We start from the raw sequence: 19375 nt of genomic DNA, 5'->3' as shown, positions 1-19375 counted from the left end.
ATAAGCTTTTTCCAAGATTTCCGGATTCCCCCTCCAACTCCCCCCAAACTCAACAGATCTGGTCGGGATTTGAAATAAGAGCTCTGAGACGTGAGTTCCTTCTAAACATCAAATTCTCGTTCTTAAGGCTTTTCCTCCACAACGCCTTGAGACTTTTCCTCCTCAACACCCCGCTCTTTACGCTAAAGTTTCTTACTGTTTTAAAAATTGAGTTAAGAAAAAGAGTCAAACTTTAGCGTAAAGAGCGAGGCGTTGAGGAGGAAAAGCCCCTTTCATATACGGAGTAATTTCTGTTCGTTTTAAGTTTTAATGTTGCTCTTGGCTTTCATTTAAAAAAACTTGTTTTTTTTTATTTAATCTTAGGAAAGAGGAAACCCTTCCCTATGTGAATTTTTATTCTTTTTAGTTTTGTTTATACATATTAGTTACTTTTATACCAGTCATGTAATTAAGCACATTTGCATGTAGCACAAAACAGGAAAACAAAAGAACTTGGTTACTTACAAGGTTAAAGAAATTCCAAGCTGCATTGGAGTCAGGATTTTCAAGAAGACCTCTAGCCCTATTGAACAGTGGTTGCTGATCTTTGTTCAAATAAGAAGCAACAATCATTTTCGCCTGTAAAACGGAGGAATGAGCACGGTCAGAATGATAAATTGGTACTTTTAGAAACTTTTCATTCAGTTTTTTAGTTTTTGTTAGAAATATTATAAAAGATATTAAATCAAGTAACATAGAAATGTCGGATCCTTGACTACCCATGGCAACTGTGAAAATTCCAATTAAACAACTCATTTACCCCTCAATTTCAAACATTAAAGAAAAAATTAATAACAAAATATAATCCTAACTAGGTGGTTTTCCAAACAGAAAAAAAATGCCTAAAATGTATGGATCTTCTCAGTTTTCAATCTGTACATAAATATCTGGATAATTCTTGTTTATTCCTCTTCTATCATTAGTTTTCAAAAACATGATTTATCCAGTTTGCTATATTCTCTTTCAATGTTACGTATTTCAGCCTCAATCCATAAGAACCAAAGTTTCAAATGTGTCATAATTGTAAACGGTTGTAATAATAGGTTTCTTTTAAAATTTGTGCTATGACATTTCACATATTTAATAGAAATTTCGCTGTTGTTATATTATAAATATTTGACAAGTAATTTCGTCTGTAATTTTCTTTACTTATTAGGCAAAGACTGTTAAGATGTGTAAAAATATTGCTGAGAATTCAAGCAAAGAAATTAAGGGTTGTTTTGAACTCAATTGTATATATTCTTGTTTAACAAAATGTCGTCACCATTTTCATTTGAAACGAACCCCCAAAAAGGTCCCAGGTGCTTCCCTTTCCAGGAAAATCGCACACAGAATGTAGTATGCCGACATTTCAACAACTAACACAGGTCCCTAACTGTAATTCAAATCTTGGCTCGCCGCATAAGCATTCAATACTAAAACGGTCTGGTTATGTATAGATGTGGCCGTTCTTATTTAAAAACAGTTTAATCATAAAAGATTTATGACAATTATAATTATTTTATCATAAGGTATAAAAATTATTTATTAACATATACCTCAACTTTAAAGATTATATATAGTTTACAATACACAACATAACTTCCAGCTGTGCAAATATTCTCAGTGAACTGAATTCGATCCAAACATGAAAATTTCATAAAGCACAAAATTATTTATTCCAATATTTTTATTTCTACATTAGAACATAGTTAAAACTTACAACAAAAATTTCCTACTATCTAAATACTTCCAACGAATCAGGGGTGGAAAGCTTTGTATCTGTTTTTTTAATATTACTTACACTAATGTTAATATTATTTTTATTTTAAATACTGGTTTGTAGCTGGTTGTTACTGGTTGTTAAATCCAATAATCCTGTTTTTCATGTTATTTAAATACTTTTGAAAAACAAGAGCTAAGAGCCCATATGGCACTTGTGACGAGGTCGGAAGAGCCAAGAGGTCATATGCCATGAGCTCTAGCAAAATTCTAAGAATCAATAGATTAATTTAAAAGGAAAATCAGAGGCTTAATGCCGGTCGGGATTTAAAATTTGAGCTCTGAAACACGAGGTCCTTCTAAATATCAAAATTCATTAAGATCCGATCACCCACTCGTAGGTTAAAAATACCTCATTTTTCCAATTTTTTTATTCCCTTCAGCCCCCCTCCCAGATGGTCGAATCGGGGAAAACAACTATATAAAGTCAATTTATGCAGATCCCTGACACACCTACTAATTTTCATCGTCCTAGCACGTCCAGAAGCACCGAACTCTCCAAAGAACCGGACCCCCCTAAATCTACCAAAGAGAATGGAGCCATTCCGGTTACGTCAATCACGTATCTACGACAATTGCTTATTCTACCCAATAGGTTTCATCCGGATCTCTCCACGCAAAGCGTTTTCTAAGATGTCCGGTTTCCCCCTCCAACTGTCACCCCCAATGTCACCAGATCTGTCAGGAATTAAAATAAGAACTCTGAGACATGAGTTCCTTCTAAATATCAAATTTAAAAATACCTCACGAACGGTCACGCGTTCTTAAGTTATAAATACCTCAATTTTTCTATTTTCTCCGAATTAACACCCCCTCCAACTCCCCCAAAGAGAGCAGATTCAGTCCGGTTATGTCAATCACATATCAAGGACTTGTGATTGTTCTTCCCGCCAAGTTTCATCCTGATCTCCCACTCTAAGCGTTTTCCAGGATTTTGGGTTTCCCCCTTCCCAACTCCCCCAATAACACCGGAACCAGTCAGGATTTAAAATAAGAGATCTGAGTTATGAGGTCCTTCTAAATATGAAATTTCATTAAGATCCGATCACTCTTTCGTAAGTTAAAAATACCTCATTTTTTTAAAATTTTCAGAATTAACCCTCTCCCCAACTCCCCCAAAGAGAGCGAATCCGGTCCAGTTATGTCAATCACGTATCTAGTATTTGTGGTTATTTTTCCCACCAAGTACATCCTCATTCCTCCACTCTAAGTGTTTTCCAAGATTTTAGGTTTCCCCCTTCAACTCCCCTCAATGTCACCGGATCCGGTCGGGATTCAAAACAAAAGCTCTGAGACACAGGGTCCTTCTAAATATGAAACTAATTTAAGATCCGATCGCCCATTCGTAAGTTAAAAATAATTGAAAAAATAATTTTTTTCAATTATTCCTCTCCCTCCAGCCCCCCAGATGGTCGAATCAAGGAAACGACTGTTATAAAGTCAATTTGTGCAAGTCCCAAACACCCCTACCAATTTTCATCGTCCTAGCACGTCCAGAAGCACCGAACTCGTCAAACAACTGGAACCCCCCCCAAACTCCCCCAAAAAGAGCGGATCCGTTCCAATTATGTCAATCACGTATTTAGAACTTGCGCTTCTTCTTCCCATCAGGTTTCATCCTTATCTCTCCACTCTAAGCGTTTTCCAAGATTTCCGGTTTCCAAGATTTCTCTTTCTCCCCCTCCAACCCTTTATGTCCCCGGATAATAAAAATAAAATAAAAACTGGATAAGAAATAAAATAAAAGCTCTGAGACACAATATCAATCTAGATATCAAATTTCACTAGGATCTGATCACCCGTTCATAAGTTAAAAATACTTCATTTTTTCTAATTTTTCCGAATTAACCGTCCCCCACTCCCCCAGATGGTTGAATCGGGGAAACGACTATTTGTAATTTAATCTGGTCTGGTTCCTGATACGCCTGCCAAATTTCATCGTCCTAGCTTATCTGAAAGTGCCTAAACTAGCAAAACCAGGACAGACAGGCCGACAGACCGACAGAATTTGCGATCGCCCAAAATCTGAGGAACACCGACGAATATTCCTTTTATTAACCAAAACAAATAGAAATAATTTGTTTTTCAATTTAAAAAAATCAAAGAAATGTAAAAAAAACTATATTAAACAAAGATGTACATAAATAAATTCATATAACAATTCAATCTTACCAGAAAAGGAACTATCAGTGAATAAATGAAATCCAAAATGAACAGAAATTACAGTAAATAAGGACGTCAAACTTAAAACGAACAGAAATTAACAAAAAAGGGAGTAGGGCTACAGCCCCCTAAGCAGTCTATAGGCCAGGATATCATTTTCAATGTGCTGAAAACATTTTTTAGTTCCAACACTGTGTTCTAGTTGCAATAACATCAACAACAAAGAAATTCTTTTAGTGATATCTCAATGCTAAACGCGGTTTAAAAACAAGAGATGTGCTACCTCTCCCCTTCCTTTACTCTTTAAACATCTAAACGGCTTGGATGAAACTTGCATTCCATATATATATATATATATATATATATATATATATATATATATATATATATATATATATGTATATATATGAATATTGAAACACTGTGATTTTTGACGCCACCATTAACAACAAGAAATAAATGAAATAAATTAATCATACTAACCAAAATTACTGAAAAGAAGTAATGAAAACAGACTGATTTTTCTCATTTACAATGATATTCAATTATGGAAGTCCCATCGATTTTAGATTTTTAACCTTATAAAAGAGAAAATATTCAAAACATACTTTGTTTTCAGTATAGCGCAAATGACGCTCCGGCCTTTAGAAGGCTCATCCTAAATCCTATTCCTTTTTGTGGCAATTCCTGTTTGTTTTAGTTTGACTTCGTTATTCGCCGTAATTTCTGTTTATTTTAATTTGAATTATTACATTGTTTTATTTCTACGTGTATTTGAAATAATTTTTTTGGAGGAAACTGTATTTATTAATTAATACATTATAAGGCAATATTGTAAAAACATGTATAAATACAAAAATATGATAAAAAGATTTTTTGTCACCAAATGGTATTTAAAAAAGAGGATCGGGCCTAGTCCAATATAAAATAAACTTAAAAGCTATAAAAACACTCAAGCATGAAAGGAAGCACCAAAACACACTATGGACATTTTCCCACTATATTATCTATTTGTTCAAATATAAACCAGCAGCCAACATAATTTTCAAACGAGCCAAAGAGCCTATCGGACAACAGGCATTTTTTTTTAGGACGGGAGACAAAATATTTTTTACTCCTGATCCCCCAGTCGTGAGAAGAAAAACCGATTTATTCTCTTTTGAGGATCTGAAACAGATTTTACAGTGACAATGAAAGAACTCGGTGAAAATATTGGCCTAAGCTACCCACTGTACAATCTTAGGTGATTGGCTAGGTCTTATTCATTCATTGGTAGATTAGCCTCCAATATTGAAACAAATTGCCACATCTGAAAACACTCAAACTCTTCTATATGGTGATTTTTATTCTGCTATATATAAGCACATTTCACAGTCTGATCCAAGACTCAATTCAAAACTTTCAAATTCTAAATTGACAAAATAAAGGTTACAACTTACTCGTATATCTTTCCTATATCTAGATATATTGAAGGCTGTTGACATGAAGCCTTGAAAAACAAGCCTTTCCAATTCTGGGTATCTTTTTAGAGACTTGAAGATATCGTACAATCTCAAAAAAAGCTGATATTCATCATCCGTTGAGTGAGTCGGTTTTGAAAATTCAATCTCCCTTGATTCATTCACCAATTTGTCAACTTTCTGATTGACGAAAACACTCTTTATTCGATACAAACTGAAGATACCTATAAAGAAAAATACTATGTGTACTGTATCTAGAGAACGACTTTACAGAACTAGAATTACTAACTCAAGTAAATAGTTTATAGCGGAAGATCAAATGCTTTGGTTGAGCCCCATTGCGGTGTATAACAGTGCATTCAATTAAGCACTATATGATAAATAGTATCCACTAGTTTCATGCCCACATTTTTCTTCGCTGCTTAAAAAAGTCTTAACAACTCTAGTAGGTGCTCGTCTTAAGTGATATGTTCTTCAGTAAAGTAATAAAAAATGACATAAAAAAAAAAATCGTGCCTTAGGTAATCCTAATTTGCTGGATGGACTGCAGGTTTTTTTCTTTTCAATTATACTATTTTTGAGAGACCCAACATGCTAGAATAAGGATTAAATAACAAGCTGAATCTCTTTAGCTGATCAGCATATGAAAATCGTCAACTAGAAGTGAGTGCTACTTGTAGTCAACTACTATTTTAAAGCATGCATTTTCAGTACTTTCCAATTTACTCTGAGAGCACAATTTTCTATGAGGGTACTTCAGTATTTGCACAAGGGCTTTTACTAAGACATTTCTTTTGTATTTTAGCCTTTGTTACAAAAGTGATTCAGAGTCCCGCCCAATTTAGAGCGTTTGCTGTATTGGCAAACTCAGATACTGAGATTCTTTTAAAATAAAAATAAAAAAAAAATAAGTCAGCGAGTATCAAGATTAACAGAAAAACCACCCACTTTCACCAGTGACCAGAATTCATTTCTATGGGTTTTGTCAAGCACAGACAAATGCTTCTATTCCAACGTATAACCGAATGTCGCCCAATAAAAATGCAAAAGACTGATAAACTTAATCAGTGGCGCTGATTCACGAAAATGTAGGGGGGATAAGAAATTTTTTCGATTTTTTTTTAATGAAAGATAAAAAAAAGAGTGCAACATTGAGCAAAAATACCTCAAACAGAGATAACTGTAGATCTTAATTCCCTTAATTAGCAACTACTGCGGCAACCACGATTTACTAGGCTGCAGCTACTGCTGCAACAGAAATTAAATTTATTTCTAATATCTATTTTTTGTCAATTACAGAAGGCTCTATAGCAATTTCCTTTAAAATGAGCCATTAAACAGCTCTGTATGATGTTGTCCCGCTAGCTGCGGAGAAGGAGCTAGCGGAAAAAAATACTTTCGATGCAGAATATCGTGGTTTCAGCCACTTTTCTTAATTTTCAAGCCAATGGATGTTCCTTGTTGATAGAAAGCCAAGAGACTCTAAGTTCCTTTATACGGTTTTCTGACAAGGCAGTTCTAATGCCGTACTTTGTTTTTCAATCTGACACAATTTTTAAGATTTTTAGGAGTATTGTGCTATTTAATAGCTGTGAAAAAACGAAGCACAGGGGTGAAAAACAAAATAACCTGTTACCCAGTCTCGCTGCTTTAGTATAGCACATAGTAAAAATAGAAAATAGATATGAAATAGAAATACGAAGGTATTTTTCAAATCAGAGGGTGGGGGAGGTGAGGCAATTGTACCTACCCCAGCCCCCTGATTTGTGCCCCTGAATTTAACACTGACAAACTTTTATTTGAGAACAGATCCAAGTTACAATCTCAAGTAAATTTTAAACTAGTTTGCAAAGTCAGGTTTTTAATTACTACATGCATCATTATAAATACATTGGTGAGAAATTTGAACAACAAACACACTGTATATTCCTACAGTTTAAGGCAGTTTACAGTTTAATATTGTTTCTGTATATTTTAATTTGAATTAATAAATATTGATTGATTGATTGAAGGCACGAGAGTCAACATTCATAATAATCCTTTTTCTCTTATTTAATAGTAAAAGCAAGTTTTTTCAACTGGACTGAAAGTGAGGAGCGACATTAAAACTTAAAATGAACAGAAATTATTATGTATATAAAGGGGGATACCCCCTCCTCACCACTCCGATCTTTACGCTAAAGCTTTTGGTACTTTTAACACGAGCTAAGAGCTCACGTGGCACTTGTGACGAGGCCACCAAGAGCCAAGAGCTCACATGGTATGAGCTCTAGCAAAATTCTAAGAATCAATAGATTGATCTAAAAGGAAAATCAGAGGCTTAATGCCGGTCGGGATTTAAAATAAGAGCTCTGAGTCACGAAGTCCCTCTAAATATCAAGATTCATTAAGATCTGATAACCCACTCACAAGTTATAAATACCTCATTTTTTCTAATTTTTCCTCGCCCTTCAGCCCCCCAGAAGGTCGAATCGGGGAAAACGACTTTATCAAGTCAATTTTTGCAGGTCCCTGACACGCCTACCAATTTTCATCGTCTTAGCACGTCCAGAAGTACCAAACTCGCCAAAGCACTGAACCCCACCCCCTAACTCCCGCAAAGAGAGCGGATCCAGTACGGTTACACCAATCACGTAACTACGACATTTGCTTATTCTACCCACCAAGTTTCATCCCGATTTCTCCACTCTAAGCGTTTTCCAAGATTTTCGGTTTCCCTCCAACTCCCCCTAATGTCAACAGATCTGGTCGGGATTTGAAATAAGAGCTCTGAGACATGAGTTCCTACTAAATATCAAATTTTATTAAGATCCGGTCACCCGTTCTTAAGTTAAAAATACCTCAATTTTTCTAATTTTTCCAAATTTTTCTCCAAATAAATAAAATAATTTTTCCAAAACACCCCCCAGCTCCCCCAAAGAGAACGGATCCGTTACAATTATGTCAATCTCGTATCTATAACTTGTGCTTATTCTTCCCACCAAGTTTCATCCCGATCTCTCTACTCTAAGAGTTTTCCAAAATTTCCGGTTTCCAAGAATTCTGTTTCCCCCCTCTAGCCCCTATGTCCCCGGATCCGATTCGAATTGAAAAAGGAGCATCTCAGACATAAGGTCCTTCTATATTTCAAGTTTAATTAAGATCCGATCACCCATTCGTAAGATGAAGATACCTCAATTTTCACGTTTTCCAAGAATTCCGGTTTCCACCTCCAACTCCCCCCAATGTCACCAGATCCGGTTGGGATTTAAAATGAGAGCTCTAAAGCACAAGATCCCTCTAATTATCAAATTTTATTAAGATCTGATAACCCGTTCGTAAGTAACAAATACCTCATTCTTTCTAATTTTTTAGAAGGAATGATATTTATCATTCTTGATAAATATCATTCCCCCTCCCCAGATGGTCGAATTGGGGAAACAACAATTTCTAATTTAATCTCGCCTGGTTCCTCATACGCCTGAGAACGTGTGTCTTGAACGTGTGTCTGAATATCTTCATCAAGGTGTTCTACCAGTGATAAGTTTAAAAAGGGGGAAAATTCGCGCTGACTAATATTTTGCTTTATATTTATCAATTTTCCAAGAAAAGCTGAAATTACACCTTTTACTTTTATTAAAGTGCCTAAACTAGCAAAACCGGGACAGACAGACTGACCGACCGACAGATTTGCGATCGCTATATGTCACTCTTTAGATACCAAGTGCCATAAAAAAACATATTACTTTTCTAATTAAACGATCCTTGTGTTTCATGAGTCGCTATAAAAGAATTTGGACAAAACTCAAACTATACCTTAAAGAGAGATGTTGAGGAGGGGGTATCCTCCTTCAAATACGTAATAATTTCTGTTCGTTTTAAGTTTTAATGTTGCTCCTTACTTTCAGTTGAAAAACTTGTTTTTTCGTTTAATTTCTGATCGTTTTTTAAACTGCGGAAAAATCCCCCTCCCTACAGAAAAATTCTCTTGACAATTGGGCCTTTCAATAATGATGAATAAAATGGGTATCTCAAAATTCTGATCGGAAGAGTTTGAGAAAAAAAGGGTCCGAGGAGGGAGCCTAGTTGCTCTCGAATATTTTTGGTCACTTAAAAAGGGCACTAGAACTTTTAAGTTCCAGTCAAATGAGCCCTTTCACGATATTCTAGGAGCATTGGGTCAATACGATCACCCCTGAAAAAAAAAGATACGCATCCATGACCTTTCTTCTGTTAAAAAATACAAAATTCTACATTTCTGAAGATAGGAGCTTGAAACCTCTACAGTAGGGTTTTCTGATACGCTAAATCTGATGGTGCAATCTTCATTAACATTGTGCGACTTTTAGGGGGAGGGTTCCCCCTTTTTTTCAAAAATACGACAAATTTTCTAAGGTTTTTAGCCTTTAATGGGTAGGACCAAACTTAATGAAACTTATATATTTGAAATCAACATAATAAGCTGATTCTTTTGATATATCTATTGATATCAAAATTCCGTTTTTAGAGTTTCAGTTACTATTGAGCCGGGTCGCTCCTTACTTAAAGTTCGTTACCACGAACTGTTTGATTTATCTAAAAGCAGCTTTCAGATCTTGATAATTCTTGAAATCTTATATTCATCAAAGGGTGTTAAACAAAACTAACTGACTTAATTGAATCTCTTACTTTCTAGCATCAGTTTTTGAGACAATTACAGAACCGTGATTGGGCTTTCTAAGAGAAGTCTCATACTTTCTGGTAAAAGCTGTGTCAAAGAGTTAAATAGCGAAAAAAAATTTTGGTGCACAGTTCTACCGGAAGGAAAGAAGTTACTTTCAAAAGACAACAGGAACTGTCCTATCATCTTGGCTAGTATACAAATTCAGATTAAGCTCCCGACTGTATAGCAGCAACTATATTAGGGTATTTCCAGTGCTTTGAAAATATTTCTTAAAAAAAAGAAGATTATTGAGCTCTCTGAATCCAATAGTTGACAGTCGTGCAATAATACTGTATCTACATGGTAAGAAATTACTGGAAACAAATAGACAGTTAGAAACTTTGATGGGCCAATGGTGTCACCACATCTGTAGTATCTGAAACATAAGTCTTGAAAAATTAATAAAAAACTAGCTTAAAAAACAATTTAAAATATTAGGCTACACAAAACTGCAAAGTTAAAATATGTATTTATATTACAAAGTTCTTATCTCCCTCATTCTTCAATGCTAACGCACTTTCGGCAGTGTTGGCACATACAGCCTCAACGATACTGCCGAATTACGTGACTAGATAGATTGTGCTCATTAGTCTTATTTTCATTCGCGTACTCTTTCAATCAGCCCATTGTGGTTAAATTAAAATAAACATATTCAATGATATAGCTCCTTTGGTTTTTCAACGGAAAATGAATACGAATATCTTGACAAATTTTACATTTAACGTCCTTTTATCTTTGGGCCGCAATGCAAAGCTGGCCACACTTGAAAATTCAGCATAAAAAAAAAACAAAAAAACAAGAAATGCTTTGAAGTTTTTCAGTAATTCTAAAAGCAGCTAATGTAATTTCTATTGTCCCATAATGAGATTGAAAAGAACGCTTTGCATGTTTAATAGAACAGCTTATCTCAGTGCAAAATTAGGAAACTGACACCGGGCACAGGGGGTCTCCCTTATAGTCTCAAAGATCATACCACTTCAAATTCTTTCTACAAAAGATAAGAAAAGACACTATTGACCCTAACGATTCACTCAAAGATGAATGCTCTAAAAGAGCAATAAGAAATAATATGCATCAAATACCTTCAAATTCCGTCCGTGACTTGAACTGATAGCAATGTCTTTTAAACAGTGTCTGAACAGCCTTAATAAATTCTTCCAAGTATTCACCTTTGCAGTCAGCAGATGGTAGTTTCATATGCCTTTCACATAGTAAGCACAATTCATACTGGACGTTTGTATCTATTTTACCAGTATTCGGATCTGTAATTAATAACAGCTTAAAAGAAAATCATATAAGACCACTTGGTAAAACGGTAACAGAATCAGTTTTTAGGAAGAAAAGCTCTCAGTATGACAATCCATCAGTTTCATCTATCACAGAGGTTCCTAAACTTTTTTTTTTCATAGACCACTTTAAAAATTTTACTGGTTCCGGCGGACCTTCTTCAGCTTTATTTCGACCATATTTCCAAAACTCGACAAAAATGTGAAGATCAGATCTACCTATGGAAATCGCTTTGAGGCTGAGTTCCAACCACGAATTAACAGTTTTCATGAGAATTGTTTAGTTGATTAATAAACTGATTGTGCAGTGAGTGGTTGGCAAAATGTAAGACTGGCCAATAAAAAAAATTGTCTCCATTCAACTTAATTTTTTTGACATCTACTCACAGCACAAGGAACCAATAAATTCTCACTTACTTTATTTAGAAATAATCGGAATAAAAAAAGTATACTTTCTTGTGTTGTATTTATTCAAACATGTAATTTTTACACTGTCATATGTTAATGGGAAGGATGAACTTGATGAATTTACAGCAAATTACCAATATTAGGGTTCAATTTGGCTTGGAATAACCGCAGATCTCCCCATTCTGTGATATTCAATCTGCTCCATTTTTCCGTAAAAAGATTTGTAACGACACTAAAACTCTTTTCGACAAGATATGACGAGGGAAACGCTATCAAAAGCTTTTTCGCGATTACCCACAGTCCTGGATATTTTTCGGGTATTTCTGCCTGCAACCAAAATGTTTGATACCCTTTTTCAAATTTCACCTCCAGTTCCTCATTATTGTTAAGCTCGAATGGTTCTTCTTGTAATATAATATTGTCCAATTCCGTTTCATCAAACGGATTTATGATCCATGGTAGTATTTCCATCGTCAGAATATCTTCAAGTCTGATTTTGAAGCCATTATGCAGGGCAATTAAATGTTGAACGTGTGTCTGAATATCTTCATCAAGGTATTCTACCAGTGATAAGTTTAAAAAAGGGGAAAATTCGCGCTGAATAATATTTTGCTTCATATTTATCAAATTTCCAAGAAAAGCTGAAATTACGCCCTTTACTTTTATTTAATTGAGACTGTCCCCTTGTAATTGTGAGTTAATGTCATTAAATTGTTTGGATAAATCTGTCAAATACGCGATGTCTGCTTTCGATTTGGTCAGGTTTTATCTTAAATCTAGATCTTTATCTTTCAGAAACTCTAATATTAATTCAAAAATTGAGTAAAATCTTGTTAAAAATGCATCTTCGATAACCAGCGTACTTCAGTATGTAAGAGCAATCGTTGATATTCTTCATCATTTTCACCGCACAATTGTACAAATAAACGCATATTCAATGCATTGCTTCTTATTTTGTTAACTGCATCAATCACAAATTGAAGTGATTGGTGCAATTTCTCACTCACATTTTTCACTACTAGATGTTGTAGGTGAATGCCACAGTGAATTGCAGTTATCTCTGGTATAATTTCTTTAAGATGGCTTATTAACCCACGATATTGCCCGACCATGGCAGGAGCTCCATCGGTTGCCACCGAAATAACGTTTGTGAATGGAATCGATTTTTAGTAACTCTTCATGAATTTCTTGGTCCATAACAGATCAAACATATGTTAATAATACTTCATTACCGGGTGAGGTTGGCTCTTACACTTGAATAGAAAAATGAGTTGCATGCAGATAATTACAAAATTAATTTTCAATGTCAGAGCTCATTTCCTCAATACGTGTTTATACAGTGTTGTTATTCAAAAGAATTCTTTTGAAATTCTGAGCATCGATGGCATAAATTACCAACCTATACATTGAGAAAACATTGTTTTAGTAAATTTATGGGGGTCTTACTTAAGAGGATATGGCTATTTTTGAACAGAAAAGGAGCAATGAAATTTAATAAATAAATTATAGCAATGAAATGAACAAACAAACCAACAGTAAAGTGATTCCTTATATTAAAAGCAATAAATCGCTAAGATCAATAATAGAATTTTATGAAAAGGACTGAGCTGATTTCATTTTTTTGTTTTTATGTGTAAAATAAATCGTTAAATAATAAATTATAAATATGAAGTTATAGCATACAGGCAAGTGATTTCTTACTTTTTCCAACACTGACAAACACAAAAACTGATTCACTTTACTTTTCTTTTCATAATTTAGAAAAAAAAATGAAAAACGCTTATCCTTCGCATTCTTATTTATTTTGGTGAAGAATCAAACAAGGTCATGCAAGATCGCAAGCACATTCACCACAAGTCGTACTTCGTCCCTTTTCACATCTAAACAAGCGTTGCAGAAGGCGTTGACGGCAGCGGCAGTGCTTGCATACATGTTGTAGTGAATATAAAATATGCAACTTTATACAAGTAACAATCACTGAGCTTCTTAAAATAGTGTCTGGCTATATAAATAGGTGAAGACAAGCCAATATTTTAGTTATTCACTATAAAAACCAGATAAAATTTTGTGGACCCTTTTACTAATTGAAAGCCTCCCATTTTTTCGGCAAACCAACCTAAACCTCCGTCAAGCTTCCCGTGCACCCCTGGGGGTCCACCTGGACCCCTATGAGAATCACTGATCTATCATAATTCCACTTTAAAAGCATTAAACCCGTTCCTCAAACAACACCAAAATACAGTAGTAATTTGGCAAGTGACACAAAGTACTTCAATGAGCAGTTTAAAATTTGCTTGACAGCAGGCAGAATCAGATCCAAGAAAACACTTGGAAGAGTTATTGTATCTTTGAATCCCTTGACGGTACAAACCTGTTTATTACTCCAACCGAGTAATACGAGTAAGTCTGCACAGTTTACTGATAAAATACATTTTATCTCTGATAAAATTTATTTCTGCATTTATATACTAATCGGAGCAAATGTTCTGGGTGCGATCAATGAGAGAAGTCTCAACTGCTCTTTTGACTTAGGGGGGAGGTGATTTGAATTAAAATGAAGATGTCTATTGTTTTGCGTTGATTTTCTATAGATAGTAAAATTCAGTTTATTAGTATTACGAAAAATTAACACGTCAAAAAACGGTACTTTATTATCAGCTTCAATTTCTAGGGTAAACTGCAAATTTCTATCATAACTATTAAGATGACCTAAGAAACCCCGAACTCAATTTCCCCATCATTTAAAAGTGAAATTACGTCATCCCTGTAGCGATCCCAATAGACGTATTTAAAAAATAAGAATTTAATGCCACATGGCCTTCAGAAATCGTATGCACTATTTTGTGTCTCATAGATTTCCCGGTATTATTTGAAAAGCAATCAGAAATTAGATAAAAAAAAGTTTTTTCAACAGAAAGTAAGGAGCGACATTAAAACATAAAACAAATATAAATTATTTCGTATATGACAGGGGTTGCCCCCTCCTCAACACCTCGCACTTTACGCTAATTTTTTTTATTTCTTTCAAAAGTATAGTAAAGACAGAGTCAAACTTTAGCGTAAAGAGCAATGTGTTGAGGAGGGGGCAGCCCTTTCGTATACGGAATAATTTCTGTTCGCTTTAAGTTTTAAGGTTGCTCCTTACTTTTGTTTGGATAAACTTGTGAGCAGGAGGTTCCACTCTTCTTCAAATTTAAGCCAACCCTAGGTATGATGTTAAAAACGAACAGAAAGTAAGAAAAAAAAAGTTCAAGTGAAGGATGGTGAAAGTAAAGCGAATTAATAAAAGTAAAGTAATTATACAAGTGAAAGAAAAAAGCGACATTAAAACTTAGAACGAACAAAAACTGTTCTATGATGAGGGCGGCTTCCCCCTCCTTAACCCTCAGCTCTTTTCGCAAAAGTCGAGCTTTTTGTACCATTTCTTTAAGATTGACCTCTCAAATCCAAACGCCATCGAATGTGAATTTAGAATTTTTAAAGAACTTTAGAAAAGAGCGGAGGGGGGGGGGAATGTAATGAAGGTGCATCCCGCTTCCATATACAGAATTATTATTATGTTGCTCTTTACTTTCATTTTAAAACAATAATTTTATTTTATTTCTTTCTAGCCTCATATAGTCTATAGTAGTCACCGTTCCTGGTGCAATTCATAAGTTGGATGGTAATTTTGTCTATCAATAGTTTTTAGACCACACTACCTTTATATTTACAATTAAAATGAAAATAAATATTTAAATGTTTAAATTTTTAATTAGACAATAAGACAGTTGTTGTCTAACTAATTTTTAATAAAAATTAGGCACTAAACTTTGCAAAACCATAAGATAAAACCAAAGTAAAAATAATAATAAAAGTCTGAACACCTCAGGTACGCATCTGGAGGCCTTTGAGCACAGAAAAAAAAGTACATAAAAATATGAGAAAAAACAAAAACACCAAATAACAAGAGCTAAGAGCTCATATAGCATTTGTGACAAGGTCGGAATAGCCAAGAGCCAAGAGCTCATGTGGTGTGAGCTCTAGCAAAATTCTAAGAATCAATAGATTGCTTTAAAAGAAAAATCAGAGGTTTAATGCCGGTCAGGATTTAAAATACGAGCTCTGAGTCACGAGGTCCTTCTAAATATAAAAATTCATTAAGATCCGATCACCGAATCGTAAGTCAAAAATACCTCAATTTTTCTAATTTTTCCTCTCCCTTCAGCCCCCCTGATGGTCGAATCGGGAAAACGACTTTATCAAGTCAATTTTTACAGCTCCCTGACGCTCCTACTAATTTTCAACTTTTAGCACGTCCAAAAGTACCAAACTCGCCAAAGCAATGAACCCCACCCCCTAACTCCCCCAGAGAAATCAGATCAAGTCCGGTTATGTCAATCACGTATCTACGACATTTATAAGCGTTTTCCAAGATATCGGATTCCCCCTCCCCAACTCCCCCCAGTGTCAACAAATCTGGTCGAGATTTGAAATAAGAGCTCTGAGACACGAGTTCCTTCAAAATATCAAATTTCATTAAGATCCTGTAGCCCGTTCTTAAGTTAAAAATATCTCAATTTTTCTAATTTTTCCAAATTAACAAACCCCAGCTCTCCCAAAGAGAATGGATACGTTCCAATTATGTGAATGTCGTATCTATAACTTTTGCTTATTCTTCCCATCAAGTTTCATTCCGATTTCTCCACTCTAAGCGTTTTTCGAGATTTCCGGTTTCCAAGATTTCTGATGTCCTTGGATCCGATTCGAATTGAAAATGGAGCATCTGGGACATAAGATTCTTCTATATATCAAGTTTCATTAAGATTTTTTACAATTCCGATCCGGGTTTACAATTCGATTGGATTTACCATCCAAGAATTCCGATTTCCCCCTCCAACTCCCCCCCAATGTCAATAGATCTGGTCGGGAGTTAAAATGAGAGTTCTAAAGCACATGATCCTTCTATATATCAAATTTCATTAAGATCTGATCACCCGTTCGTAAGTAACAATTACCTCATTTTTTCTAATTTTTCCGAATTATCTCCCCCCCCCCCCAGCTCCACCAAAGAGAGCGGATCCGGTCCTGTTATGTCAGTCACGTATATTGGACTTGTGTTTATTCTTCCCACAAAGTTTCATCCTGATCTCTCCGCTTTAAGCGTTTTCCAAGATTTCCAGTACCCCCCCCCCCCCAATGTCACCGGATCTGGCCGGGATTTAAACTAAGAGCTCTGAGACACGAAACCCTTCCAAACATCAAATTTCATCAAAATCCGATCAATCCTTCGTAAGTTTAAAATACATCATTTTTTCTAATTTTTCAGAATTAATCCTCTCCCCCCCCCCCCGACTCCCTCAAAGAGAGCGGATCCGATCCAGTTATGTCAATCACGTATCTAGGACTTGAGATTATTTTTTACACCAAGTTTCCTCCCGATCCCTCCACTCTAAGCGTTTTCTAATATTTTAGGCCCCACCAACTCCCTCCAATGTCACCGGATCCGGTCGGGATTTCAAATAAGAGCTCTGAGACATAATATCCTTCCAAACATCAAATTTCATTAAGATCCGATCAATCCTTCGTAAGTTAAAAATACCTCATTTTTTCTAATTTTTCAGAATTAACCCTCCCCCTCAGCTCCCCCATAGAGAGCGGATCCGTCTCGGCTATGTCAATAACGTATCTAGGACTTGTGATTATTTTTACCACCAAGTTTCATCCTTATCCTCCACTCTAGGTGTTTTCCAAGATCTTAGATTCCCCACCCCAACTTCCCCAATGTCACCGGATCCGGTCGGGATTTAAAATATGAGCACTGAGATACAATATCCTTCCAAACATCAAATTTCATTAAGATCCGATCACTCCTTCGTAAGTAAAAAATACGTAATTTTCCTAATTTTTCAGAATTAACCCACCCCCCCAACTCCCCCAAAGAGAGCGGACCCGTTCCGGTTATGTCAATCATGTATCTAGGACTTGTGATTATTTTTCTTACCAAGTTTCATCCCTATCCCTCCACTCTTAGCGTTTCCCAAGATTTTAGGTCCCTCCCCAACTCCCCCAATATCACTCAGGATTTGAAATAAGAGTTCAGAGACGATATCCTTCCAAACATCAAATTTCATTAAGATCCGATAACTCCTTCGTAAGTGAAAAATACCTCATTCTTCTAATTTTTCAGAATTAACCCTTCCCCCCCCCCAAAGAGAGTGGATCCGTTTCGGTTATATCAATCACGTATCTAGGACTAGTGATTATTTTGCCCAACAAGTTTCATCCCAATCCCTCCAATCTCAGCGTTTTCCAAGATTTTAGGTCCCCTCCCAACTCCCCCCAATGTCACCGTATCCGGTCAGGATTTCAAATAAGAGCTCTGAGACATGATATTCTTCCAAACATCAAATTTCATTAAGATCCGATCACCCCTTCGTAAGTTAAAAATTACTCAATTTGTCTATTTTTCAGAATTAACTATCCCCCCCCCCCCCAACTCCCCCAAAGAGAGCGGATCCGTTCCGGTTATGTCAATAATGTATCTAGGACTTGTGCTTATTTTTCCCACCAAGTTTTGTCCTGATCCCTCCACTCTAAGCGTTTTCCAAGATTCCAGGCCCCCCCCCCAACTCACCCTAGTGTCACCGGATCCGGTAGAGATTTAAAATAAGAGCTGTCAGACACGATATTTTTCCGAACATCAAATTTCATGAAGATCCGATTTTCGTAAGTTAAAAATACCTCATTTTTTCTAATTTTTTTCGATTTCACCGTCCCCCCACTCCCCCCCCCAGATGGTCGAATCTGGAAAACAAAAATTTTTAATTTAATCTGGTCTTTTCCCTGATACGCCTGCCAAATTTCGCCGTCCTAGCTTACCTGGAAGTGCCTAAAGTAGCAAAACTGGGACAGACAGACAGACCGACCGACAGAATTAGCGATTGCTATATGTCACTTGGTAGATACCATGTGCCATAAAAAAAAGAAACTAATATAAAATCTAATTTTTGTTTGTTTCTAGTTCTTTTTCTTTCGGCAGCGAAAACTTTTTCGAGAATCCTAGAACCTAAAAATAACAAAACAGTATATAAACCTTAACAAATTGCAAATTTTGTAAATAAACTGCAATTTTGGTTTTGTGCACGGCACTAAATTATCAAAAGTCATTTACTGATTACCAGGAGTAATAATAGATATCGCTTCTTTAATGTATCCAATTTTTTCTAGAAACGTGGCAAATGCAAGCCTATTTCCCATGTTTCCAACATCCTTTTGTATAACAATTTGATAAGTTTCAATGGCTTCCTCTATACTTTCTTTTCCTTCATAGCATTCGGCTAAAAGCTTCCAATTTTTAACCTACAATAAGAGAAAATGACATTTTAAAAGTAAATTAATACGTTAGAAGGAATAACAAAGAAAAAAAGAAGAGAAAAGAAACAAATCCACACACAATCCAGCTGTGAAAGAGCACTTTTAGCACAGACTTTGAGGCAAAGGTAAAGGTAAGGTAAAGAGTACGGCATTAGACTTTACAGGGTGCTGATCTCCGTTTCTTGGCCCTTCAGCCAGGAAGTGCAATGGGAGATTGGGGG

General features: G+C 35.5%; 1 protein-coding gene across 1 annotated transcript in view; it reads right to left on the bottom strand.

Moving 5' to 3' along the window:
- Positions 1-19375, bottom strand: part of LOC136041795 (general transcription factor 3C polypeptide 3-like) — a gene marked incomplete at its 5' end in the record, with an annotated part of 171234 nt that overhangs the window by 63540 nt on the left and 88319 nt on the right. Inside the window, 4 exon segments of the mRNA XM_065726550.1 lie at positions 505-618; positions 5403-5647; positions 11187-11366; positions 18959-19139. Of these exon segments, the coding sequence (XP_065582622.1) occupies positions 505-618; positions 5403-5647; positions 11187-11366; positions 18959-19139 (720 nt within the window).

This window comes from Artemia franciscana, unplaced genomic scaffold, assembly GCF_032884065.1.
Source record: "Artemia franciscana unplaced genomic scaffold, ASM3288406v1 PGA_scaffold_38, whole genome shotgun sequence".
NCBI lineage: Eukaryota > Metazoa > Arthropoda > Branchiopoda > Anostraca > Artemiidae > Artemia > Artemia franciscana.
Note: the sequence above shows the minus strand (reverse complement) of the source record. Positions and strands in the feature narration are given on the sequence as shown.